At 43.3% G+C, this 24,831-nt stretch overlaps 1 protein-coding gene across 1 annotated transcript; it reads left to right on the top strand.

Moving 5' to 3' along the window:
* The first annotated feature begins 4,924 nt into the window (after positions 1-4,924).
* Positions 4,925-6,142, top strand: Nhlrc1 (NHL repeat containing E3 ubiquitin protein ligase 1). The gene has a single exon (XM_042678585.1). The coding sequence runs from the start codon at positions 4,925-4,927 to the stop codon at positions 6,140-6,142; it is 1,218 nt and encodes a 405-aa protein (XP_042534519.1).
* Positions 6,143-24,831: the final 18,689 nt, after the last annotated feature.

Below are 24,831 nucleotides of genomic sequence, written 5' to 3'. Positions count from 1 at the left end.
TGGGCAGGAAAGGCTCTTCTCGCCAATTAATCACCAGAAAACCCGAAGTGGCTCTGTAGCTCAAAATAGTAGATTGTTAGCCTTGAGCAAAAGAGCTCAGGGATAGTGACCCATGACTGATGGGAAAAAAAAGTGAGGGCTGGGAAGTTGGCTCAGTGGTAGAGTGCTTGCCTTGCATGCATGAGGCCCTACATTCGATTCCTCAGCACCACATAAGTAGAAAAAAGCCAGAAGTGGCACTGTGGCTCAAATGGTAGGGTGCTAGCCTTGAGCTGAAGAGAAAGGAACAGCAACCAGGCCTAGTGTTCAGCCCTCACGACTGAGAAAAAAAAAAGTGATTCCCTTCCCCAGCTTTCCATTGCAGCAGCAAAACAAAAATAAACAAAACACAAGAGAGACCAATTGAGAGTAGTAAGTTTATACACATGCATGCACACATCTATTTGGCTCTAATCAAAACTCTTGAAGAAAGATTAAAAATGTTTTTCAAAAATCAAAGTTGACTTCAGTCCTTACAGCTGTGACTTTCCATTGCTTCTTATTTAATGTATCTTATTTCTATTACAAATGCTGAGGGACAGAAGCTCATGGAGATAGGGTAGTATTCTGTACTTGTATCTTCAGCCTGCTCTGCTGCTTGAAGCAAATATCCTGATTTCTTCATTATGTATAGTTTTCATGTGTAAACTGAAAAAATGCAATTCTGTAGATCCTAGCCAGTGGATATTAATAGAAATTGGTTTCACTACTAATGTTAACTATCATTAATACACAGAGGAAAACTATCAAGGAAAGTAGCACATGGAAATGAGATATTAACATTCATTCATATGTCCATGTGCATATGTGAATATATGTGAATGTAGATACAGATGTATGTGAATGTATGCATATAGTAATAATATAATATAATATGCTGGTGTTAGGGTTTGAACTCGGGGCCTGGGCACTGTCTCTTAGCTTTTATGCTCAAAGCTGGTGATCTACCACTTGAGCCAAGCTCTACTTCCAACTTTTTGCGAGTTAATTGAAGAGAAGAGTCTTTCAGACTTTACTGCCTGACTGGCTTTGAACTGTGATCCTCAGATCTCAGCCTGCTGGATAGCTAGAGTTACAGGGGTGAGGCACTGGTGCCTGGCCACTTATTCATATTTTAAAACTAAAGATAATATGCTGCAAATCTGGGAAAGTCTAAGAAGGAAAACAAAAGCAATCAAGTTCTATTGCTGAAGATAATTACCTCTTAGATTGCTGTTTCTTTTTATCTCTTTGGTCTGCTCACACTTGTGTATGTTTTAACAAAGTTACAGTGTTATCATGGGTGAAGATTTGTATCTTTTATTTTCTCCTCTATTTCATCTGCCCTTTGATGAACTAGTAATTACTTTTTTTTTTTTTTTTTTTGTCGGTCGTGGGGCTTGAACTCTGGGCCTGAGTGCTGTCCCTCAGCTCTTCAGCTCAAGGCGAGCGCTCTACCACTTGAGCTACAGCGCCACTTCCGGTTTTCTGGTGGTTTATTGGAGATAGGAGTCTCATGGTCTTTCCTGCCCGGGCTGTCTTTGAACCGCGATCCTCAGATCTCAGCCTCCTGAGTAGCTAGGATTACAGGTGTGAGCCACCAGCGCCTGGTTCAAAAACAAGTGTCTTGTTTTGGTTGGTGCTAGGGACTGAGTTCAGGGCTTTGTGCATGCCTAGCATTCATTCTAGGCCTGAGCTGCAAGATTTTTTTTTTGGCTGTGGGGCCTGAACTCTGGGCCTGGGTGCTGTCCCTCAGCTCTTCAGCTCAAGGCTAGCACTCTACCACTTGAGCCACAGCGCCACTTCCAGCTTTTTCTGCTTATGTGGTGCTGAGGAATCGAACCCAGGGTCTCATGCATGCAAGGCAAGCACTCTACCACTGAGCCACCTTCCTAGCCCTGAGCTGCAAGATTTTTAAATACCTACATGTTTTCCCGTCACTACAGTCAGCGTGACTCCTATGCCTGTCAGGCCTGAATTAGATACTGGAGTACTGAGCAAAACCAGACACAGAACTGAGTTGATCTCTTCAGAGATAGGAGTAATAGAAAGAGTAGATGAAGATAAAGTGCCATTTTAAGAATAGGTAGAAAGATTAGTTGAACTCCATATCTTTGAAGAAGTGGAAAAGGGAGTGAGTGCTGGCTTGGGTTGAGAGGTGCGCTAAACTACAAGCTGTGGTTAATTGTACTGGGAGAAAGGAAACCATGATGATGATGATGATCATTATGATGATGATGATCATGATGATGACAATGATGGCCCATGACACCCAGGTAAGTTGAAAAAGATTCAAACAAATGTTAGGTCTGAATCATGGCATGATTAAGAAATCCTTAATATCTAATCAAATGTTGCAAAGCTTGTGACACAGCATATATGCCGCATACACTGTCCAGCTTCTGAGGAGTAGAGCAGTTACCATGAACCTATTCACTGCAGCCTTGCGGAAGGCTGTGTTCCTAAGACATTGGTTGGGAAGGGATCCCAGGGTGCAATACTACTAGCTACCTCATAGGGGCAACCAAGGATCAAGAAGACAATGGTATGGTAGGCTCAGTAGCCAAGGATAGGACCAGAGCCTTCTAGCTCCTCTATTCTGGGCATCCCTCACAGGATGGCAGGATATCACCGAGAAACTGAAGATTGGCTACAGTAAGCAAGAACTTAAGGTCTTTGAATGGTTTTGAAACAATGTTGGAGAAGAGGTAAGTTACAAGCCAGTAACAAATCAGTGTAGTTAGTTTGAGAAACCTCTTGAGAAAGCTACATCTCCTAAAACAGACTCAGACTAGATTTACCCTGTTATAAGTGGTAGCCACCAGCCTTGTAGAGTTATGAGCACTTGAAAGGGAGTTATTCAGAATTAGGAGTCATGGTGAATGTAAAATACTCATTGGCTTTTATTGAATACACCCCCCAAAAAGCATAAAGCATTTCAAATTTTTTATAGCATATTTAATGCCCTGGATGATTTTTTCCTTTTTAAAAAATTTTCTTACTTTGAATGTGTAGTGTGTGTGTGTGTGTGTGTGTGTGTGTGTGTGTGTGTTTGTGTGTGTGCAAGTGCACATACCAGTCATGGGATTTGAATTCAGGATCCACACACCATTCTTGAGCTTTTTGCTCAAGGCTAGTGCTTTACCAGTTGAGCCATAGCTCCAATTAGAGCTTTTGGAGTAGTTTAGTGGATATAAGAGTCTCACAGACATTCCTACCCAGGCTGACTTTGAACCACCATCATCAGATCTCAGCTTCTGAGTAGCTAGGATTATAGGTATGATCCATCAGTGCTAGGCCTCACAAGTAAATTTTAATTTAAGAAATAATTTAAGCCAGGCCTGGTGGCACCTGTAATCCTAGTGACTCAGGAGGCTGAGATCTAGGGATTTCAAAGCTGACCCAAGCAGGAAAGTCTGTGGGACTCTTATCGCCAATAATCCATCAGAAAACTGGAAGTGGCGCTGTGGCTCAAGTGGTAGAGTGCTAGCCTTGAGCTGAAGAGCTCAGGGACAGTGCTCAGGCCCAGAGTTCAAGCTCCACAACCAACAAAAAAGAAAAAGAAATACATACATACATACATACATACATTCACCAAAGCTGGGTGCCAGTGGCTCACACCTTTAATCCTAGTAATCCTAGCTAGGAGGCTGAGATCTGAGGATCTCAGATCAAAGCCATCTCAAGCAGGAAAGTCCATAAGACTCTTTTCTCCAATTAACCAGCGAAAAGTTGGAAGGAGAGCTGTGGTTTAAGTGGTAGAGCACCAGCCTTAAACAAACAAGCTAAGGGACAGTGCTCAGGCCCTGAGTTGAAGCCCCAGGTCCAGCAAAAATAAAACGACGTAATGTAACTCAGTAGTAGAGCACTCTGCACTGCTGGATGGATCCTCAGCACCAGAAAAAGAAATAATTGTCTTGAAGTTAAAATAAGATAATCTTTGCAAACCACTTAACAGAAGGAAGGTCTACAGTAACTGTTATAAACTAACATCTTTCTTATTTCCTATTTATTCCTCTGGAAGACATTCCCAGTCATGATTCCCATACATTATAGTCATCTGCCTAGTACAATTCATTAAACATCTGCCATGAGTTGATAAAACACATCAAAGGAATATTTGTACCTGCCTCACCCTCATCTGACATCTCTTTGTTCAGGTGTTTTCCAAGTTGTATCCTAGGGCAGAGTTGTCTGCCCACTCTAGTGCACAGCACCCAGAGGATCGATTGGAAGCTCTGCTTGGAACCAGTGTTGGATGTCTGCATTCACGTTCTTTCTTAGTAATTTTCAGGCTGGGTAACTTGGTCTTCAACAGGTGCCTTTCCTCGACTATCAAGTAGCATCCTCCGCTGATGGCTCATGCCTGTAATCCTGGGTACTCAGGAGGCTGAGATCCAAGGGTGGAGATTTGAAGCCATGCTAAGCAGGAGACTCTTCTCTCCAGTTAACCAACCCAAAAGCTAGAAGTGGGGCTGTGATTCAAGTGGTAGAGTATCAGTCGTGAGCAAAAAGGCTCAGGGACAAGGGTCCAGGCCCTGAATTCAGGCCTTTACTGGCACAGACAGGCAGACGGACAGGCAGGCAGACAGACAGTCGCGCGCACGGACACACACACACACACACACACACACACACACAGCGCATCCAAGATGGATGCGACCACCAGTCTGCACAGGACGCTTGTCCATGTGTCTTGCCAATGCAAACCGTGCCGCGTGGCCACCGGAGGGCAGCAGATGGCGGTCCAGCGGGGCCCGGGGACGACGCTGCACGTCAGGGCGGACGCAGGGCCCCGTGACCGGCCGGTGACCGTGGCCGAGGGCTGCGGGGTGGGGGCCGCGTCCAGCGCCGTGCGCGGCAGCGTGCGGCGGACGGCGGGAGCTCCCGGGACGCCGCGGCGGCCATGGGGGAAGAGGCGGCGGCCTCGGGGAGCCGGCGGGCGCTGCCGCCCGAGCTGGTGCGCGAGGCGGACAGCAGCCTGCTGGAGTGCAAGGTGTGCTTTGAGCGGTTCGGCCACCGGCAGCAGCGGCGCCCGCGCAACCTGCCCTGCGGACACGTGGTGTGCCTGGCCTGCGTGGCCGCCCTGGCGCACCCGCGGACGCTGGCGCTCGAGTGCCCCTTCTGCCGGCGAGCCTGCCGGGCCTGCGACACCAGCGACTGCCTGCCGGTGCTCCACCTCCTGGAGCTGCTGGGCTCCACCCTGCCCCACCGGGCCCCGTGCGCCCCGGCGGCTGCGGGGGCCGCGCCGAGCGCCCAGCCCGGGACCCTCACCTGTCAGCACGCCTTCGGCGGATGGGGGACCCTGGTCAACCCCACGGGGCTGGCACTGTGCCCCAAGACCGGACGGGTGGTGGTGGTGCACGATGGCAAGAGGCGGGTGAAGATCTTCGACTCGGCCGGAGGCTGCGTCCATCAGTTCGGAGAGAAGGGCGACGCGGCGCCGGACGTGAGGTACCCGCTGGACGTCACGGTCACCCACGACGGCCACGTGGCGGTCACCGACGCGGGCGATCGCTCCCTCAAGGTGTTTGATTTCTTGGGCCAGAGCAAGCTGGTCGTCGGAGGAGGCCGGTTCTCCTTGCCTTGGGGTGTGGACACCACCCCTCAGAACGGGCTGGTGGTCACCGACGCCGAGCGAGGGGCCCTGCACCTCCTGGAAGTCGACTTCGCCGAGGGGGTTCTTCGGAGAACCGAGAGGCTGCAGGCTCAGCTGTGCAACCCCCGCGGGGTGGCCGTGTCGTGGCTCTCCGGGGCGGTGGCCGTCTTGGAGCATCATCCCTCGGCCCCGGAGACCGGGCCCTGCACCACCAGGGTGAAGGTGTTCAGTTCTACCATGCAGCTGATCGGTCAGGTGGATACCTTTGGGCTGAGCCTCTTCTTTCCCTCCAGAATCACCGTGTCCGCCGTGACCTTTGACCACCAGGGCAATGTGATCGTGGCAGACACCACAGGCCCAGCCATCCTGTGCTTGGGGAAACCTGAGGAGTTTCCAGGGCTGAGGCCCATGGTCACGCACGGCCTTTCTCATCCCGTGGCACTGGCCTTCACCAAGGAGAATTCTCTCCTCGTGCTGGACACTGCATCACATTCTATAAAAGTCTATAAAGTGGACTGGGGGTGAGGGGGTTGGGGAGGGTGGGGATGGGGTATGTGGGGGGTGGGGTTCTCCGGCCTGCGGCTGGAAGTCGCAGGTATGGGTCACTAGTGAATTCTTCAACCTCTGAGAAGTCCGTTCAAGCCCTATGGAGGATGGGAACTACTTTGCAGAATTTTAAAAAGAATGGGGGGCGGGGACACGACCGTTATTAAAGAATAATCATTCAATGTACTATTTATTGAATGCATAATTCCCTGTGCTAAGGAATTTGTGGGTCTTGGTTCATTTAATCCTTAATACCCAGGGACATGGTTTCTTTGATGAATCTCATTTCGGAGATGAGAAAACCAGACCTAAAAAGCATAAGGGATGTGCTGTGGCCCGGTGTTGGCCTCCACTTATGCTGACAGGCACAAACTAAACTCAAGTCTGACTCCTAAGCCTTGGCTCCTCAGTAAGACATTAGATGGGGAGGCGGGGAGTAATGTGTGTAAGGTGCTCTTTGCATATAGTAGCTAACTATTCTCATCAGAGGCACAGAGAAAGAACAAGGACTTCACAGAGTTCAGAAGAAAAAGGATTTCTGCAGTGGGCATCAGTTGAGTTTGGCTTGAAGTTCTTGTGTTGGCACATTTGATGATGGTACTGTTGATCCTGAGTGACTTGAATAAGGGAAACGATTGAAATGTTTATTTAAAAGGCAAGCATGTCTTTGAGTCTCCTCCTCTGTAGGCAGCCAGAACATACCACTTGGTAAGTTAGCTGACAAGGGTCTGTAGAACACAACATACAGGTGTCAGAAGGGAGATGATTATCCAGTTCATGTTTATGCTCATACGGAGGTAAGTCATCCCAATACATTTGCCACAGAAATCAGTTTGCTTGCCATACCATACCCGGGCACTTTTTATTTTATCTTATGTAGTTGTACCAAGGGGTTTCAATTCAACAAGTCAGATTATGAGTACAATGCCAATGAGTACAATGGCCAATGTCACCCCTTTCATCTTCTACCCACCCCACCCCCCACACCCCTGTCACGCCTTTTTTCTCAATCCCATCCATACTTCCAGTGAACCGTGTACTTTCTGATGGTGATGTCTTCTCATTGAAGTATGTCCCGTGTCTTGCAAACCCTGTGTACATAAACAGTTCAGTGCTTCAGATCCTTAAGCAAACTCTCTTGAACTGAAGAATAGCTTCCTTCATGTTGCAGTTGGGGAGATGAATGGGTGGAAATTTCAGGTGAAGTGGCCACTTCTTTGTAAGTTTTATTTAGCTAATACAAAGATCTTACCTTAAAAGTACTGGGGCGGGGGTGATATTTTCAGGAAGAAAATATTGCTTGTAAAAGTTTGTCTTAAATAATATTGATGATTAATCAACAAAAATGGTATATTGCTATACAAAGATCTGTGGCACACACTGAAGACAGCTCCCAAATTCTGAGTGAGGTATGCTCCCAAAGATTGGAAATTACTCTTGGAAGTTAAAAGGAGTGACTGGCTTCCATGCAAGTCCCATGCGTTTTACCCATGACCTTCCAACCGATCATGCTCAGCAGCCCAGCCCTGGAGAGTGTTGGCTGTTCCTCTTCTGTAACCACAGAAGAGGTCACAGGGCTGATGGAGAGCTGTGGCTACCGTCATTGCTGAATAGCCCTAGAGAATCATACTCTATATCTCTAGCTCAAGAAAAGATCAAAATTCAAAACTCAAATCACAGTTGTTCTTCTGCATGTATCTTGAGTGTGTATGTGTATGTCTGTGTTTGTGTGTGTATGTCTGTGTGTCTGTGTTTGTGTCTGTGTCTGTGTATGAGGGCTTGAATCAGGGCCTATGTGCTGTCCCTTAGCTTTTTTGCTCAAAGCTATCATTCTACTACTTGAGCCACAGCTCCACTTCCACTTTTCTGCTGGGTAAAGAGTCTCATGGAGTTTCCTACCCAGGATATCTTCAAACCAAGATTCTCAGATCTCAGCCTCCTGAGTGATGAGGATTATAGCCATGAGCCACCGGTGACCAGCTATATATCACTTCTATACCACCATGAAGTGGAAAAATTATGACTTAACCAACACAAGTTGGGTACTGTCTGTACTAAACACTCCTGTACTAAACACTGAGCTGCCCACATGAATACCAAAAAACAGTTATGCTATTTTGGTGATTTGTTTGGAGTAAATTGGATATAAACCAGTTTTGACACCAAGAATAATGCACTAACTCTGTAGGGTGTAGCATCCTCCCCTGAACACAGCCCTAATTTACTGGTCGAGACTGAGACTAGAGTGGGAGTAGAGGCTCCTGTGACACTATTCTAAATACTTAGTTAAAAATGAAACCAACAATCCAGAAAGTAAAATACATTTAATCCTCTTACTTTGTCAAAGATAAGTGCAAGTTGAAAGATACTTTTGTCATGATCTAGAAGGCCAGGTTACATTTTAAAATACTTGAGTGGAATGAGAGGATTTGCTCAGTTTTGAAGGGGTGTTAAGAAAATTATGACATGCTTCTGTATGAAAAATGTAGGAAGAAAAAGCTAAGCAAAAAAAAAAAAAAAAAACAGTGATTTTTTTTTTGTCAACTTCTATGAACATGACATGGAAGTTACCTCTACTGCCTACCATAGATTTATTACGTTGTTGTTTTCCCAAGGGCCTTTTCTAGACTATGCTTTCCTTTTGCAAGGAAAGGGAAGTGGTATGGAGATCTGGGTAGCTTGAGGAAGCTGGTCTTGAATGAAAATGATTTGTGGTGCATTTGCTGAGTGACTCATAGAGGAGTACAAAAGCATTGTGGTGGCTTTGTGGTAGTCTGGGTTGAGATTGTGTGAAGAATGTCATGTTCACAGTCACCACGTTTTCTGTTTCCACCCAAGCACATGTGTTGAGATCCAGGGGTTGCCTAAATCTTAATGAATCACATCTTGTGCATGTGTGCGTGTGTGTGTGTGTGTGTGTGTGTGTGTGTGTGTGTGTGTGTGTGTGTGCTGGTACTTGGGCTTGAACTCAGAACCTACACATTGTCTCTTAGCTCTTTTACTCAAAACCAGTACTCTACAACTGGAGCCACAGTTCTACTTTCAGCTTTTTGGTGGATAATTGGAGATAGAGTTTCATGGACTTCCTGCCCAAGGTGACTTCAGACCTCAGTCCTCATATCTCAGCCTCCTGAGTAGCCAGAATTCATGCATGAGCAACCACATCTTTTTATCAAACCATGAAGAGCAGAGACAGCACACTTCCAGCTCCATCTGGAAGGAGCAGGAGAAACTCAAAGCATTTGGGGCTCATTCACCTTGTGCTGTGCTTGAAGCACTGCTGAAGTCATCTCTGCTTTGATTTCTAGAAATAGTAAGTCCAGACAGAGGCTGTGTCTTTCTCAGGAACAAGCTACCTGGAAAGCCCAACCACAGGTGTTTGTTGACTGACAATCTGTAAAAATAACATATGGTATATTTGTATTGACTCATTAAAGTAGTTGAAGAGCAGCCCATATTTTACCACACAGTTACTCGAAGTAGGTAGTAAAATTTCCTCACAAATGATTCTGATCAACTCAGTGGTTTGAATAATAATAATACTATTAAAGCAGCTACAAGGAAAATATAAAATCCTCATGAGCTCATAATGATCCTAGAAGTTTTCTGTTAAAATGCACATAAATTACTAAGTAGATTATAAAGGAGACCTACAGAAGTAAATGGACTGGTTAGATCACACAGTTAGGTAAAGTTAGACCCAACTAGGACTGGGTTCCATTTTGATCCCTCTATGGGAAAGGACCTAAAAGTCAAAGGCTGAGACACATGCATACACTACGTATTCCAGGCTGGCCCATGCTCATTTACTTGATAAATTCTTATGGTGCTAATAAACAGACCGAACTTTCCTTAAGTCAACTTGTATAATCTATCTCCTAGGAAGCCTTACTGTTTGTTTCTCAATAACATCCAGTTACGTATTGCACATTGGCCAAAGAGACTACTGTGGTATCTCCAGATTGACCAATTTGACCATAACCACCAGGCCTTGCTCCTCAGTCACTGTTGATACAAGCCCTAATGAGCTCAAAGTCAAGTGGCAAAGTCCTGCAGGTGCCAGACAACTTCAGTTGATTGCACGGTCATCAGGTGTATTCTAGCAGTTTGCTCTTGTTATGAAAATGGAACCTTTTGCTGCACAGAGCATAATTAAAGAAGTTAAACATGGCTGACATTTTCATAATATTTGTGATATTTCACAAAGCTGTTTCTGTGTTTGATCTTCACAACATCCCTTGAGGTAGACAGCACAGGTTTTCTAAGGTAACTTTTTAGTGGAAGAGACTGGGATTCACAGAAGAATTTTGTATCTGAACCCTGGTGTTTTAGGATGGAAGAGAGTGGGTATTTTTGAAGCTCTCCTCCAAGATGATTCTATGTGCAGATAGGGTTGGGTTATCACTCCTGGAGAAAAAGAATAAACATCACAGACATCTCTTTGTACGGTCTCCATCACATGGGTGGTTCACATGAATGGGCAGCAGCCCCAGACTATGATCTAGGGGAGACATGCCACACCTCTCAGCTTCAGCTCAAAATGTAAATGGATTTTATCCTCTTCCTCAAGTCACATCATCCACCCAATGGTCCCTTTTCTAAGGTGCTACAGAGACCTGTTAGTGATAGGAGTAAAAGCTATGTGTCTTAGGGAATGTGTCACCATGGGAATCTAGTTCTGCTACTTCCTTCTCCTACCAAGTGCTGGGTGTGTGTGTGTATCCTAGCACTTGTCCTAGAACTTGAACTCAGAGCCTGAGCACTGTGCCTTAGTCTTTCCTTCTTCCTTCCTTCCTTTATTTTTATTTTATTTTATTTATTTATTGTTTTTTGCTCAAAGGCTAGCACTCTACCATTTGAGCCACAGCTCTACTTCCAGGTTTTTTATGGTTAATGGAAGATAAAAGTTTCATGGGCTTTCCTGTTGTGCTGGCTATGAATTGCAATCCTCAGATTTCATCCTCCTGAGTCACTGAGATTATAAGGGTGAAGTGCTGCATGCAGGGTTGGGAGAGCTCTTTAAATATGTGGACTCCAGCATGAGCAGGGCGTGAACGGCGTGAATGGAGTGCACTGTTGCCTGGTGACAGGGGCCCTCCAGTTTGAATTTCTTCACATCAGCCTTTTAGACCATCCACCCAGACCATCTTGTGATGAGCAAGATGTCCCAAAATAGCACCTATGGCAATGATCTTCCTCCCTCCCCCCATGTTTGTGTAGTCTAGTTCCATTTTCAAAGCACTGATTGATTTGCCCAGACTGGCTAAGAGCTTGATGCTACTGGCTGTCAATTCCATTACATTTGGAATTAATTTTCACAAGATTGTACCAATCTTCCCTGATGGAAATGAAATCTCAAAATGATATATCTTCTCTTCTGGCACATCAGTGTGAAATAGTTTATATATACACACATATATACATACATGTACATATATATCTATATACGTATATATATGCACATATATGTGTACATATACATACATATGTGAATTTGCTAGATGTATCATCTGTCCAAATGAAGATGAAGATGTCCAGATTCACCTCATTATTATTTATGAAGCTTATCAGCTGTGTTGGTTTTGGGTGTTTCTTTTTCACCAGATATTGCCTTTAGGATTAATTCAGGCCTTTTAAGTGAGTTGGGGAACGGCTCCTGTAAATTTCAAAAGAATTGATGTAATGTTGATACACTTTTCCTTCAGTGTTAAGAGAATTCACCCGTGAAATTTGTGGCCAGCAGTTTTCTTGGTTCAAAAGCAGTGTTTTCTGAGTTTAATTTATTTACTATATAAAGGGTAAGTCATATTTTGGGGCTTCATGTTATGTCAGTTTCATAAACAGTATTTTTAAAAAAAAATGTGTCCAATTAATCCAAGTTGTTGAATCTGTTGATAGTAAACCTATTCATATATTTCTCTAACTTTTACAAACATTGCAGGTAATGTATTTCCTGATATTGGTAAGGCACTTTCTTCTTTCTTCTTTCTTTCCTTCTTTCTTTCTTTCTTCCTTCCTTCCTTCCTTCCTTCCTTCCTTTCTTTCTTTCTCTTTCCTTCCTTCCTTCCTTCCTTCCTTCCTTCCTTCCTTTCCTCCTTCATATTCCAGTTTGAGCTGAGCCTCAAACAGGTAATCTACCACTTGAGCTACATCCCAGCCCTTTTAGCTTTTTTTTTTTTTTTTGGTCGGTCGTGGGGCTTGAACTCTGGGCCTGGGCGCTGTCCCTCAGCTCTTCAGCTCAAGGCGAGCGCTCTGCCACTTGAGCTACAGCGCCACTTCCGGTTTTCTGGTGGTTTATTGGAGATAGGAGTCTCACGGTCTCTCCTGCCCGGGGCTGGCTTTGAACCGCGATCCTCAGATCTCAGCCTCCTGAGTAGCTAGGATTACAGGCGTGAGCCACCAGCGCCCGGCTTTAGCTTTTATTTTTCAAATAGGACCTCAATTTTTTTTCCTAGGCCAGCCTGGACTATGATTCTTCTATTTATACTTCCCACATAATTGGGATGACAGGTACATGCTACCACACCCAGCTTTTCTTTTTCTTTTTTCGATTGGTTGTGATGTGGTTGAAAATCTTTTACCCCAGTCTGGCTTCCAACTACAATATGCGATCAGCCTCCCATCTCTATCTAAGTAGGCATTTACTAATCTTTGTGGATTTATAAAAAGAGAATTTTGGCTTTGTTAATTTTCTTTATTCATCTGCATTTTTATTTCATTAAATTTATTTTTCACAAGATTTTCCTTCTGATTTCTACCTCCTAAGTAGCTGGGATTGTGGATATGAGCTATCTCACTCAACACTCATTTCTATAATTTTTAATTAGTCCTTTTACTTTATTGTTTTTATTTTGCTACTAAAGTTTCCCATTTCTTCAAGTTTTATACTTTGTGCCTCTGTGTAGTTAACATAACTGCTTTAAACTTCTTCTGGTTTGTTCATTCTATCAGTACTCAAATTGGATCTCTGCTGATCATCTTTCTTTTGAGAATGGATTGTATTTCCCTATCTCTTCATATTAACTTGGAATTGCATCCTGGACATTGTAAATGTCAAGTTGTGGGGACTCTTCCTTCTGATACGTTCCTTTCAAGATTTTAGCACTTTTTGTTTGTCTTAACAGATAAGTACCTTGACTGCATTTGATGTTAATGTATGCACAAAACTTGAGGCACTCCTGTTTGTCCTGTTTGGAATTTCTTCCTCATTTTCTGGCACAGTCTTGATTGGCTTAAACCTTTGTCTGGTTCTTCAAACGGTAAAGACTAAACGTTTCCTATTGAAGTTTTAGTCACACTGCCTAGTACATGTCAGGACAATCCCTAAGTCTTGAAGCCATAAACATAAGAAATCAGCCAAGTGCGTGTCGGTCATGCCTATAATCCTAGTTACTCAGGAGGCTGAGATCTCAGGATTGCAGTTTGAAGCCAGCCTGGGCAGTAAAGTCTGTGAGACTCTTATCTCCAAGTAAATTACAGAAAAAGCTGGCTCAACTAGTAGACTACTAGCCTTGAGCAAAAGGGGCTCAGGGACAGTGCCTAGGCCTGGAGCTCAAGGCCCAAGATCAGAAAATTAAAAAAGAAAAGAAAAGAAAAAAACTACCCACTGCTATTTCCTTCTTGGTAGGCTCAGGTTTTCTCCAAAATTGATTTTGGTTAGTCTCCTATGCCTGGTTATTCGTGGTGTGTGTGTGTGTGTGTGTGTGTGTGTGTGTGTGTGTGTGTAAAACAGATATTCTACAGTTTATAGCTGTTTTCTGCAGGAAAATCAGCCATTTGGAACTCAACCATACCAGAAAGGGAAAAGGAAGTATATTATTTTCTTGACATATATCTTTTATTTTATTTATTTATTTATTCATTTTTTTGTCAGTCATGGGAACTGAACTCTGGGCCTGGGTACTGTCCCTCAGCTCTTCAGTTAAAGGCTAGCGCTCTACCACTTGAGCCACAACACCACTTCTGGCTTTTTCTGCTTATGTGGTACTGAGGAATGGAAACCAGGGCTTCATGCACGCAAGGCAAGCACTCTACCACTGAGCCACCTTCCCAGCTCTTGACATATATCTTTTAAGCTTCCTTCAATTTTGGCAAGCATTCATCCAGCAGATATTCCCAATAGAATCACTATATGTTAAACAATATGGTGGGCAGTAGGTTATAAAAATATGCTCAAGGTACTTATGTTCTGGCACCGAGATTGACAAGATAACCAGAAGAGCTTGGTACTTAGTGCTAAGTGCTATACTCAAACCACTATAAAGAGGGAGTCACAAGTCATTTTAAAAAGACAGAGATATCACCCTGGAGTTCCAGACTGATGAGTACCATTTTGTCCAAAATGAACTAAAAGAAAGCAGTTGTGTTCAGCCCTTCCTCTGTTGTGTCTTTGTTTTTACCTGTACCATCACCAGGGCATTTTTTTTTTTTTTTTTTGGTTTTGGGGCTTAGAACTCAGGGCCTAGATGCTGTCCCTGACCACTTTGAGCCACAGTGTCACTTCTGGTTTTTGAGCCGTTAGTTGGAGATAAAAGTCTTACAGGGACTTTTCTGCCCAGGCTAGCTTCAAACCATGATCCTCAGATTTTAGCTTCCTGAGTTGGTGGAATTAGAGGTGTGAGCCACCTGAGCCTGGTTTTCTTTTTCATACTTATAAACCAGTCAGGATTCTGGAGCCATACATAGGACAGGTGTACTTCAGAACATGTAAGAGTATTTTACTGATCTTTTTTTTCCCCTCTCAAGTCTTCCTTTAAGTCTATCTCTCCATTAAAAATAAAAATTTTTTTGGCCTGGATTTAGACTTACAACTAGAAGCTCTCAGAAGAGACAATCTGCATCTCTTGGTAATCTATTCCTTGGTGTTTTCTTTTGTCTTCCTTCATTGTCTTAGCCAAAAGTTTAACATACGCTACAGATTCCTCTTTATTGTTCAAAGTATGCTGATTCTTCAGAGCAATGCACTGATGTGCCTGTTCATGTCTGAAGATTCAAGACACTGAATTGTAAGTGCTTTGATGCTTTTTTGTTGTTGTTGCTGTTGGCCACGGGGCTTGAACTCTGGGCCTGAGCGCTGTCCCTCAGTTCTTCAGCTCAAGGAGATGCTCTACCACTTGAGCCACAGCGCCACCTCTGGTTTTCTAGTGATTTATTGGAGATAAGAGTCTCCGGTCTTTCCTGCCGGGGCTGGCTTTGAACCAAGATCCTCAGATCTCAGCCTCCTGAGTAACTAGGATTACAGGCATGAGCCACCAGCGCCTGGCTTTTGATCCTGTTTTTATCTGTTTGCTAGGGTTTTCTTTGTTTGGTTTTTGTTTGTTTGGGGAGGTTGTTAGAGGGATGTTTTTGTTTTTTAGGTAGTGAGCTTTAAACTTAGGGCTTTGATCTTGCTGGGCATGCTTGCTTGTTTGGCACTCTACTACTTGAGATACATCAGCTTTTTGGTGTGTGCCAGTCCTGGGGTTTGAACTCAGAGCCTGGGTGTTGTCCTTGAGCTTCTTTTGCTCAAGACTAGAACTCTACCACTTCGACCACGGCTCCACTTCTGCCTTTTTCTGGTAGTTCAGTGGAGATAAATAGTCTACTCTGGCTGGCTTCAAATGGTGATCCTCAGATCTCAGCCCACTGAGAAGCTAGGATTTCTTCCTGGGCTGGTCTCAAATAGAGATCCTTCAGCTCTTACTTCGTAAGTAGCCAGGACTCAGAGAGGTTGAGCCACTGGCACCCAACAGTCCTAGGTTTCTTGTTTTCTTTTTTCAAGTGCTTTCTGACAATGTATTGGCAGACATCATCTAATTCGAAAGATTGAAAAGTATGTGAATTCTATTGGTTCTTTTGGACCCCAGCTGCTGAGGCCCAATAGTAGTCTAGGAAAACCTTTCTCACCTTTTGTGCAATCTCCAAGTTGTAAACCTACTTGAGATCTTACTGAGAAACAGACATGGCCACGGGACCAGACACCTGCTTCATGAAGAAACCAAATTTAGACCTCCTAACTTTTCTACTCTTCATACAGAGCATCTGCAACAGATGAGCGCTGTTCTCATAAAAGTGCAAATTTTGCATTCACTGTCCACTTCAGAGAGTTTCTGGCAGCCAGTGGCCAGGGAGGAAGGGAGTTATGTGAGCTTCATCTTGATACCACTTTTTACTGGGATTTTCGCATCCAGCCAAACCCCACAGTAAATAGTAAATCTATTAAGACCAGCCTAGGTTCAAAGTGTCCATTCTGAACAAGGTTTATTTATGTTATAATAAAATAGTTCCCACAGTATACAACTCACTCCAACATTTACCTCCTTTCCATCACCGTGACAACCAGAGGTTCTCTAAGAGGAGATCTCAAAGTGACATAGATATTTTCCTAATTCAAAGATACTTGTTATTGGAGGTGTTCATCTGCCTCCTCCTGCTGGACTCATTGGTATCTTGGAATATTCAGTAAGAGCTAATGAGCAATGATAGATCATGGTATGAGCAGCCCCTTTGGCATTGAGGGCATCCCTTGAATTCTCCCTTTGCTCAGTTTTGCCAGCTCAGATGCCACAACTTCTGCACATTCACCAAGAATAGAAGCAAAATATCCAAGAGAAAGAGATAATAACGGCTTTCAGTGGGTAGCTTTGTTGAATAGATTGGGACTTGCACATTAAAAGAGGTCAGACACAGATGGATTTTAAAGAATGATGGCAGGGGTAACGTTGATCAAGATTCATTGTATTCGGATACTGTGTTGTTGAATGGCAATTCCCTTGTACAACTACTTACAAATAAAATGAATGGAAAAGAAAAAGTAACAGAAGAATGGTGTAGGAGAAATATAAAAGGTGAAATGGTCTTGTTTCCTGACACGTGGGGAAATCCTGAACCGCTGCTCTAGTTCCAATGGAACCCATCCTCCATGCCGTGGGGATTGGATGGACTGCTTGGCAATTGAGTTAAGTAGTTATTACTGGTGTATGTGTTCAGTTTTCTGTAAGATCTTGTCTTCGTTGTGACACTTACCAAATAATTTATGAATACTATTTAGCACCATCTCTTCACGTAACCACCGTCAGTGAAAGATTTCCTGTCAGGATATGACCTTCACTTACTTTCTGTATGCTCTCAGCCAGCCAAGTTATCTCATTACCACCTCCCGGGGAGACTGGGCCATCCACCCCTGCAGCTCTGCTAGCACTCTCTGAAGCTAGCTCCTGCCACAGCAGGAGCTGTATAAGAGGCTCTAGTGAAAGATTTCCCTGCCTGGGACTGGCTACCCAGGACATAGGTCTTATTGCTGGCTTCCAGGTGGGCCAGACTGACAACCTTGACCTTGTTCTTGCTAGTCCCATCTTCCTAATACAAATACTACCACTCAGTTCCAGCTTGGCTTCTTTGAGCTCCCATCCCTATATCTAGTCCACAGCAGTGATATGGTGACTTTTTTTAAAATCTTATCTAATGCTACTAGGGATTAATCATCCTTAATCCAAAAATATGTAACCTAAAATACTCCAAAGTCCGATTTGTATGTGTGTGTATGTGTGTGTGTGTGCACACACACGCACACACACACGTGCATGCAAGATTGTGAGTGCTGGTATTGGGGCTTATACTCAGGGCCTTGTGCTCTTTCTTGGCTTATTCTACCACTTAAGCCACACCTCCACTTCCAACTTTTTAATGGTTAGTTGAAGATAAGAGTTTCTCAGATTTGTCTGCCTGAGGTGGCTTCAAACTGTGATCCTTAGATCTCAGCCTTCTGAGTAACTAGGATTACAGGTGTGAGCCACCAGTGCCCAAATCTTTTATCTTGGACGTAGTGCCAAGTGATAAATTCCACACCACATCTCATATGATGTATACCTCAAATACACAAAATTAAGATAAAGGTGGGAGGAACAAGATTTGAGAACTTACCTCAAAAAAAAAAAGTCTGCCATGGTGATTCATTCCAGTAATAAATTGGAGGCAAATGGGTAGGAGGTTCATGGTCCAAGGCTGGTCTATAAAAGCACAAGACCCTGTGTGATAAATAATCTAAAACAAAAGAAGTATGGAATCATGGCTCAAGGAATTGAATACTAGCAAAGCCATGAGTTCAATTCTTAGTATTGGCCAAAGAAAATATTAAGATATTGTAAAAAGTTATCTTCAGGCTACCTACACAAGATATATATGAAGCACAATGGATTTGGGTAAACATTGGGTCTCATCTCTAGCTACCTCATTATGTAATATGCAAATATCCAAAATCTGAAAAAACTATAAAAATATATAATAAAAATTTTAAATCCAAATACTTCTGGTCTCAATTATTTAAAATAAGACATACAGTTTCTGTAGAGACCATGGAAAGTAAGACGTAGAATTTGCTGAGAAAAGAGTAGAAGAGAAGCAGGGGATGGGAGAATGGAAAGTAGGGTTTATCTTTATTTATAGTTTTCATACTCAAAATCCCCCCCATTTTTTTTGTCGGTAGTGGGACTTGAACTCTGGGCCTGGGTACTGTCCCTGAGCATTTCAGCTCAAGGTGAGCACTCTACCACTTGAGCCACAGCACCACTTCTGGTTTTCTAGTGGTTATTTGGAGATGAGTCTCACAGACCTTCCGGCCCAGGCTGCCTTTGAACCGCGATCCTCAGAACTCAGCCTCCTGAGTAGCTAGGATTACAAGCGTGAGTCACCGATGCTGGACAAAATCCCCTTCTTTTTAAGGGTCTATAAAACATGTTCACACACTGTACAGCTTCCATTCAAACAGCATGGTGCTGGAACAAACATCAGTGTCGAGCCAATTAAACGAGCATCAGTATCTCTGTTTTATATTTATCATAGAATTTTTCTCCTCCTTGCACTTTCCCCCAATGTTTGCACTCATTCTAAAACTAAGATGCATTTTATGCATACAGCTCTTCTAAGGAGTTTCAGGAATTCTGACACAGGCCCTCAGTTTCATAATAAAAACCAGAAAACCAAACAAGCAATTTCAAAGGTCAAGTATAACTTATTGAGAGAGAAGATTTGAATAAACTTAACTACCCATCACCTTCATTTCAAATCTTGGTACGTCTATAAGGATAGATCAGAAAAGAGATTCAGAAAGGCTAATGGTAATTAGGCTCCTAAGGCTTTCCTAGACATTCGTGCTCTTCACTGTTTTCTAGCATTTTCCTATGCATAACTGTTATCACATGGTTCAGTTAGCTGAGCATCTGACGGTTTATCATTACACACACACACACACACACACACACACACACACACACGCACAAACAACTTTTGGCCAGAGCTGGGAATGTGGCTTAGTGATAAAGTATTTGTCTAACATGTATGAAGCCCTAAGTTCAATTCCTCAGTACCACATAAACGGAAAAAGCCGCAAGTAGCACTGTGGCTCAAGTGTAGAGTGCTAGCTGTGAGCAAAAATAAGCTCAAGGACAGTGCCCAGGCCCTGAGTTCAAGCCCCAGGACTGGAAAAAAACAAAACCAAAAACTTTTGGCCAAGCATCAGCGGCTTATGCCTGTAATCCTAGCTCCTCAGAGGCTGTTTCTGAGAAACAAAGTTTGAAGCCAGACCAGGCAGACAAATCCAAGAGACTCTTATCTCTGACTAACCAGCAAACTTCTGGAAGTGAAGAGCTAGCATTAAATGGAAAAAGCCAAGCAAGAGTGCGATCCCCATTACTGGCACACACACACACACACACACACACACACACACACACACACACACACTTTAGTTCATCTTGGGATTTACGAGTCCTAAACATATTCTTTAATTGATGCATGGGCAGAGAACTGTGCCCAGATAATAGAACATTACATGTTGTCCCTTGACCCAATTTTACCTCTGGAATTCCCTAAATAGCAACATCCTCTGCTTACTCAAAAGCTACCCACACTGGTATAATTGAAGGAAATGATAGTAGAGATGAAGCCTCATCTGATAACATTTAGATCTCTTCCAGGGAAGAAGAGTAAAGAAGTTTAGTCTTGCTACGAACCTGAGAATCCTGGAATCTGAGAAGTACTGCCTGGATGGCCATTAGTTTAAGTAAGGTATTTGTTTGAACTCAGGTATCACTCTAGGTGTTAAATTCAATATCTAAAGGCTTACGTGGTTTGTACTCAGGATATTCTTGTGAACACAACTTCTTCCCCTTGGCATGCTGCATCCAGAGCCTGTAGCTGACCCAGATTGCAGGACTTAACCTAGATCCCAAGTGCAGTCGAAGCAGAGGCTGCATCCAAATTCCAAGTAACACCAGCTCTGGAACTCTGGATTTAAGTTAAGAATAAATGCAGAGTCAACCTGTCCATCTGTACCACCTGGCTTGTAAGTGAAGCCTAAAAGCCTTGGACGGTAGGAAGTCACACTTTCAATATGAAAGTCCAGGGGGTTAAGGTTAAGTCTATGCAAGGCAATGTCTTGGTTCATTTTCTTCTTCTTCTTCCTCCTTCTCCCCCATCCCCTTTCTCCTCCTTTTCCTTCTCTTGTGTGATGGTACTAGGGCTTGAACCCAGGGCTGGGGCACTGTCCCTTGGCTTTTTTGTTCACAGCTGTTCTATCACTTGAGGCAGAGCATTGCTTCCAGCTTTTTAGTGGTCAATTAGAAATAAGAATCTCATGGATATTCCTGCCTGGGCTGACTTTGCATTTCAATCCTTAGATTTTTATCTCCTGAGTAGCTAGGATTATAGATGTGAGCCACCAGCAACCAGCAATGTCTTGGCTCTTGTTTTTCCATTATAATAGAGAATAGGAGTATAACTCTGTGCCTTTCTGAAATCCCTGGCACAGTTAATTGCAAGTATTAGAAAACCCTGCTATACAGTTTACATAAAAAAGACACTTACATCTTCTATCAGCATTCCAGAGATAGTGTAGCTCCACAGAGGATCAAGTCAGCAACTCAACATTACTCCCCAAGTTCTTTCTTTCCTCCTTCCTTCCTTCCTTCCTTCCTTCCTTCCTTCCTTCCTTCCTTCCTTCCTTCCTTCCTTCTTTCCTCCCTCCCTCCCTCCCTCCCTTCCTTCCTCCCTTCCTTCCTTCCTTCCTTCCTTCCTTCCTTCCTTCCTTCCTTCCTTCCTTCCTTCCTTCCTCCCTCCCTCCCTCTCTCCTCCCTCCCTCTCTCCTTCCTTCCTTTGTTCCTTCCTTCCTCTCTCCCTCTCTCCCTCTCTCTCTCCCTCTCTCTCTCTCCTTCTTTCCTTCCTTCCTTCCTTCCTTCCTTCCTTCCTTCCTTCCTTCCTTCCTTTCTTTCTTTCTTCTCTTTCTCTTTCTCTCTCTCTCTCTCTCTCTCTCTCTCATCCTGAGGCTTGAACTCAGGGCCTCAGTACTGTTCTTGAGCTTCTTTTGCTCAAGGCCAGCACTCTACTTGAGCCACAGTGCTACTTCCAGCCTTTTCTGTTGATGTTGTACTGAGGAATGGAACCCAGGGCTTCATGCATGTTAGGCATGCACTCTACCACTAAGACACATTCCCAGCCCTAACTCTCCAATTTCTGCTGCAGCTTCCTGCAGACTCTTCTCAGTTAAGATCTAGAGCAAGAGTACTATCTAACTCAAATTCATGTTTAGTGAAGAAAATCATTTCATCCTCATGAGTCTCTTTACCATCTTATTTTAATAAAAAGTAAACTGAGTGCTGGTGGTCCTCACCTATAATCCTAGCTACTCAAGAGGCTGAGATCTGAGATTTTGGTATAAAAGAAGCCCAAGGAGAAAAATCTGGGAGATTTTTAGTTCTAATTAACCAGTTGACTTACAGCTAGGGAGGGCTCACATCCTTGCCAACATATTTGAATATCTGAGGCAAAGAAGGATTTTTTTCCTTTCCAGTTTTATGAGTATATTAATTGTGCATAATAAATAGGTTTCATTTGACAATTTTCATATATGCATCAACCTACATATTAATATAATATAATTGGATTTACTCCTCCCATTGAGTAGGAAGCTTCTAAAAATAGCAGTGCCCAGGACCATCTCTAGACAGTCTCATTTATTTGGTTTGGGAAAAAGACCTAAAAAATATTATTTTTCTTTTTTTTAATTTTTTTTTATTGTAAAAATAGTGTACAGAGGGGTTACAGTTACATGAGTAAGATAATGAGTACATTTCCTATGGAGCATTGTTACCTCCTCCTTTGTTTTTCCCCTACCACCCTTTCCCTTCCCACCTTCCCAACTCCCCTCTCCCCCCAAGTTGTAAAGTTTGTTTTCTATATAGTGTCTTGTACATCTCATTGTTACAATGGGTCAACCTGTATCTGTGTTTCAGCATTTTGTTATTTCCCTTTCCCTCCTCAAATTAGAAAATGTGTATACAAGATACAGGGCACCAACAACAAATACAGTGAAAATGGGGGTTATACCATGGGGGAAGAACACACAAAAGAAAAAAAAAATCACATAGTACATTTTAGATCCATTAAAAACAATAGCAAGAAAGAAAAAACAAGTTGTGTCCCTATCTTGGGGGACACAAATATTATTTTTCTTAATCTATTTTTATTTTGTTGGTCGTGGGGCCTGAACTCTGGGCCTGAGCACTGTCCCTCAGCTCTTCAGCTCAAGGCTAGTGCTCTACCACTTGAGCCACAGCAACACTCCCAGCCTTTTCTGCTTATGTGGTGCTGAGGAATTGAACCCAGGGCCTCATGCATGCAAGGCAAGTACTCTATCACTGAGCCACCTTCCCAGCCCTCTTAATCTATTTTTAACTGATACATAAAAACTGTACATACCGACTAGTGTTCAGCCTTATAAAGAAAGGAACGCTGATACTTGCTACAATATGGATGGACTCAAAAACAGTGACCTAATTAAAAATCACTTAGCCACACAAAGTTAAATATTGTATGATTCTGCTTAAAGGGGTACCTAGAGTAGTCAGATTCAAAGACAGGAAGCAGAAGGGTGGTTATCAAAGGCCGGAGGAAGGGAGGATGAGAAAATTGTTTTGTGTGTACAGTTTCAGATTTTCAGTACAAAAAGATTTCTGGAGATTAGTTGAATGGCAATGAAGGTACAAAATACTACTGAACTTAATGCTTAAAATAGTCAATATTGTACTTTTTTTTTTTACTTTGTGTATTTTACCCCGATCGAAAAGATTGGGATGTTGGACAGATGTAGAACTGAGAATGTTTGCATATGACATCTATCCCAATAATTCGATAGGGACAGCATGCGGGTGGGAAGCTACCAAGGGCAATGTGTATTTCCTCTAAAAATTAAATGTAGAATTACCATTTGATTCAGCCCTCTAAGAGCAACAGATTGCATTTCTCTAAAGAGCAATAATTCCAAAGAGGAGGGGGGAGGGATGGAAAATAAGAATGGAAATTTCAAGACTAACGAATGCCTAGTTACCATCTTTTGGGGAGCCAAGGCCAGATGTTCTTTGGCAAAATGTTTTGCAGAGGGCCTGGGAAGGTGAAGCAGCCTGAGACTCTCGCTTGCAGGACTCAGTGGAATGCTTGCAAGAGTCAGATTGACCAGCTGTCTGCTCATTTTCTATTCTAATGAAGGCCACAGGGATTAGGCAGTCCAAAACCACTGATAAAAGCAATATCACTAATATTTGCCTTAGAGAAACGCGAGTGCTGTTACTTAAATGTGTCTAGGTCTAACAAAGAAAATAGTAGCCCTAAAAGCTGATTTATGAGCTAGAAGTGTTGTAGGGGAATTCCGTTGCAAGAAAAAGAGAAGCCACATCTTGAGAAGACAAAAAAGGGGTCTTTATAAGACAGCCAGTGATTGTAGGGGGACATACGTCCCCAGAAAACTTGCAGCCTTGACTACTCTTAACACTGTTAGAAAATTGAGCCATGAGAGTAGTAAAGCAAAAAAAGAGCAGAAAAACAATGCTAATAAACCAGATCAACTCTAATGGAAAGGTTAACTTAGATGCCAGAGGAGAGCCAGGCATGGTGTAATGAGCTGGTCCATACCTAAATAGGGTCCTGGTCAGGAAGTAAGGTTACAGGTTGCTCAGAATGTCTCCTGAGTTCATGGCACAGGATTGGGAGGTCAAGGAAACTATTGTCCACATCCCTGCCCCTTCCTCTAGGAATTCGGGCATGCCTATCACCTGGAGGTGGGACTTTTCTGCCTCTTCCATGAAGACAAGATGACCACAGTTGAACCCAAGTCCCTATCATCCACCATATGGCCAAGATGGCATCTATTAGACCCAATATCCTTATTTCAGAAGCTCTCTAGCCTAGCAGTTCCCCGTTCTGCAGCATCGCTTCCAATGTATGCTGTCTGTCCAATTTTTCTCTTCCATGGTCCCCAAAGACAATTGAAAGCATGCTCTTTAAGTAGACTGATAAAAGACACCATCATCTTCTGTCACTTACCACCTCCTCTACCAACTCCTCTACTTCTTCAACTCACCACCTGGTTTTGTCATCAGAGTATATAGTTAAATATTTAGATTAGAAGGGCTTTTGTTCAGGTTAATGCTGATAGAAGGAGAATAGACTTTGTGTTAAAGAGAAACTTGGCAGTTTTCAAATCATATTTGTGGACAGCAGTTCGTCTGGCTCAGAATTACTTGAGATGGTGAAGTAAGGATGCTCAATCTAACGGGCATCAGTGTGGCCATGTGGTGGATAATGGGGTCTTGGGTTTAATTGGTACCATCTTGTCTTCATGGTGGATGCAGGGAAGTCCC

Source organism: Dipodomys spectabilis, unplaced genomic scaffold (genome assembly GCF_019054845.1).
Source record: "Dipodomys spectabilis isolate Male_0828 unplaced genomic scaffold, ASM1905484v1 ptg000045l, whole genome shotgun sequence".
NCBI lineage: Eukaryota > Metazoa > Chordata > Mammalia > Rodentia > Heteromyidae > Dipodomys > Dipodomys spectabilis.
This window is presented reverse-complemented; position numbering and strand designations above follow the sequence as displayed.

Coding starts and splice junctions, on each gene's coding strand:
- Nhlrc1 (XM_042678585.1), top strand. CDS start 4,925: ATGGGGGAAGAGGCGGCGGCCTCGGGGAGCCGGCGGGCGCTGCCGCCC.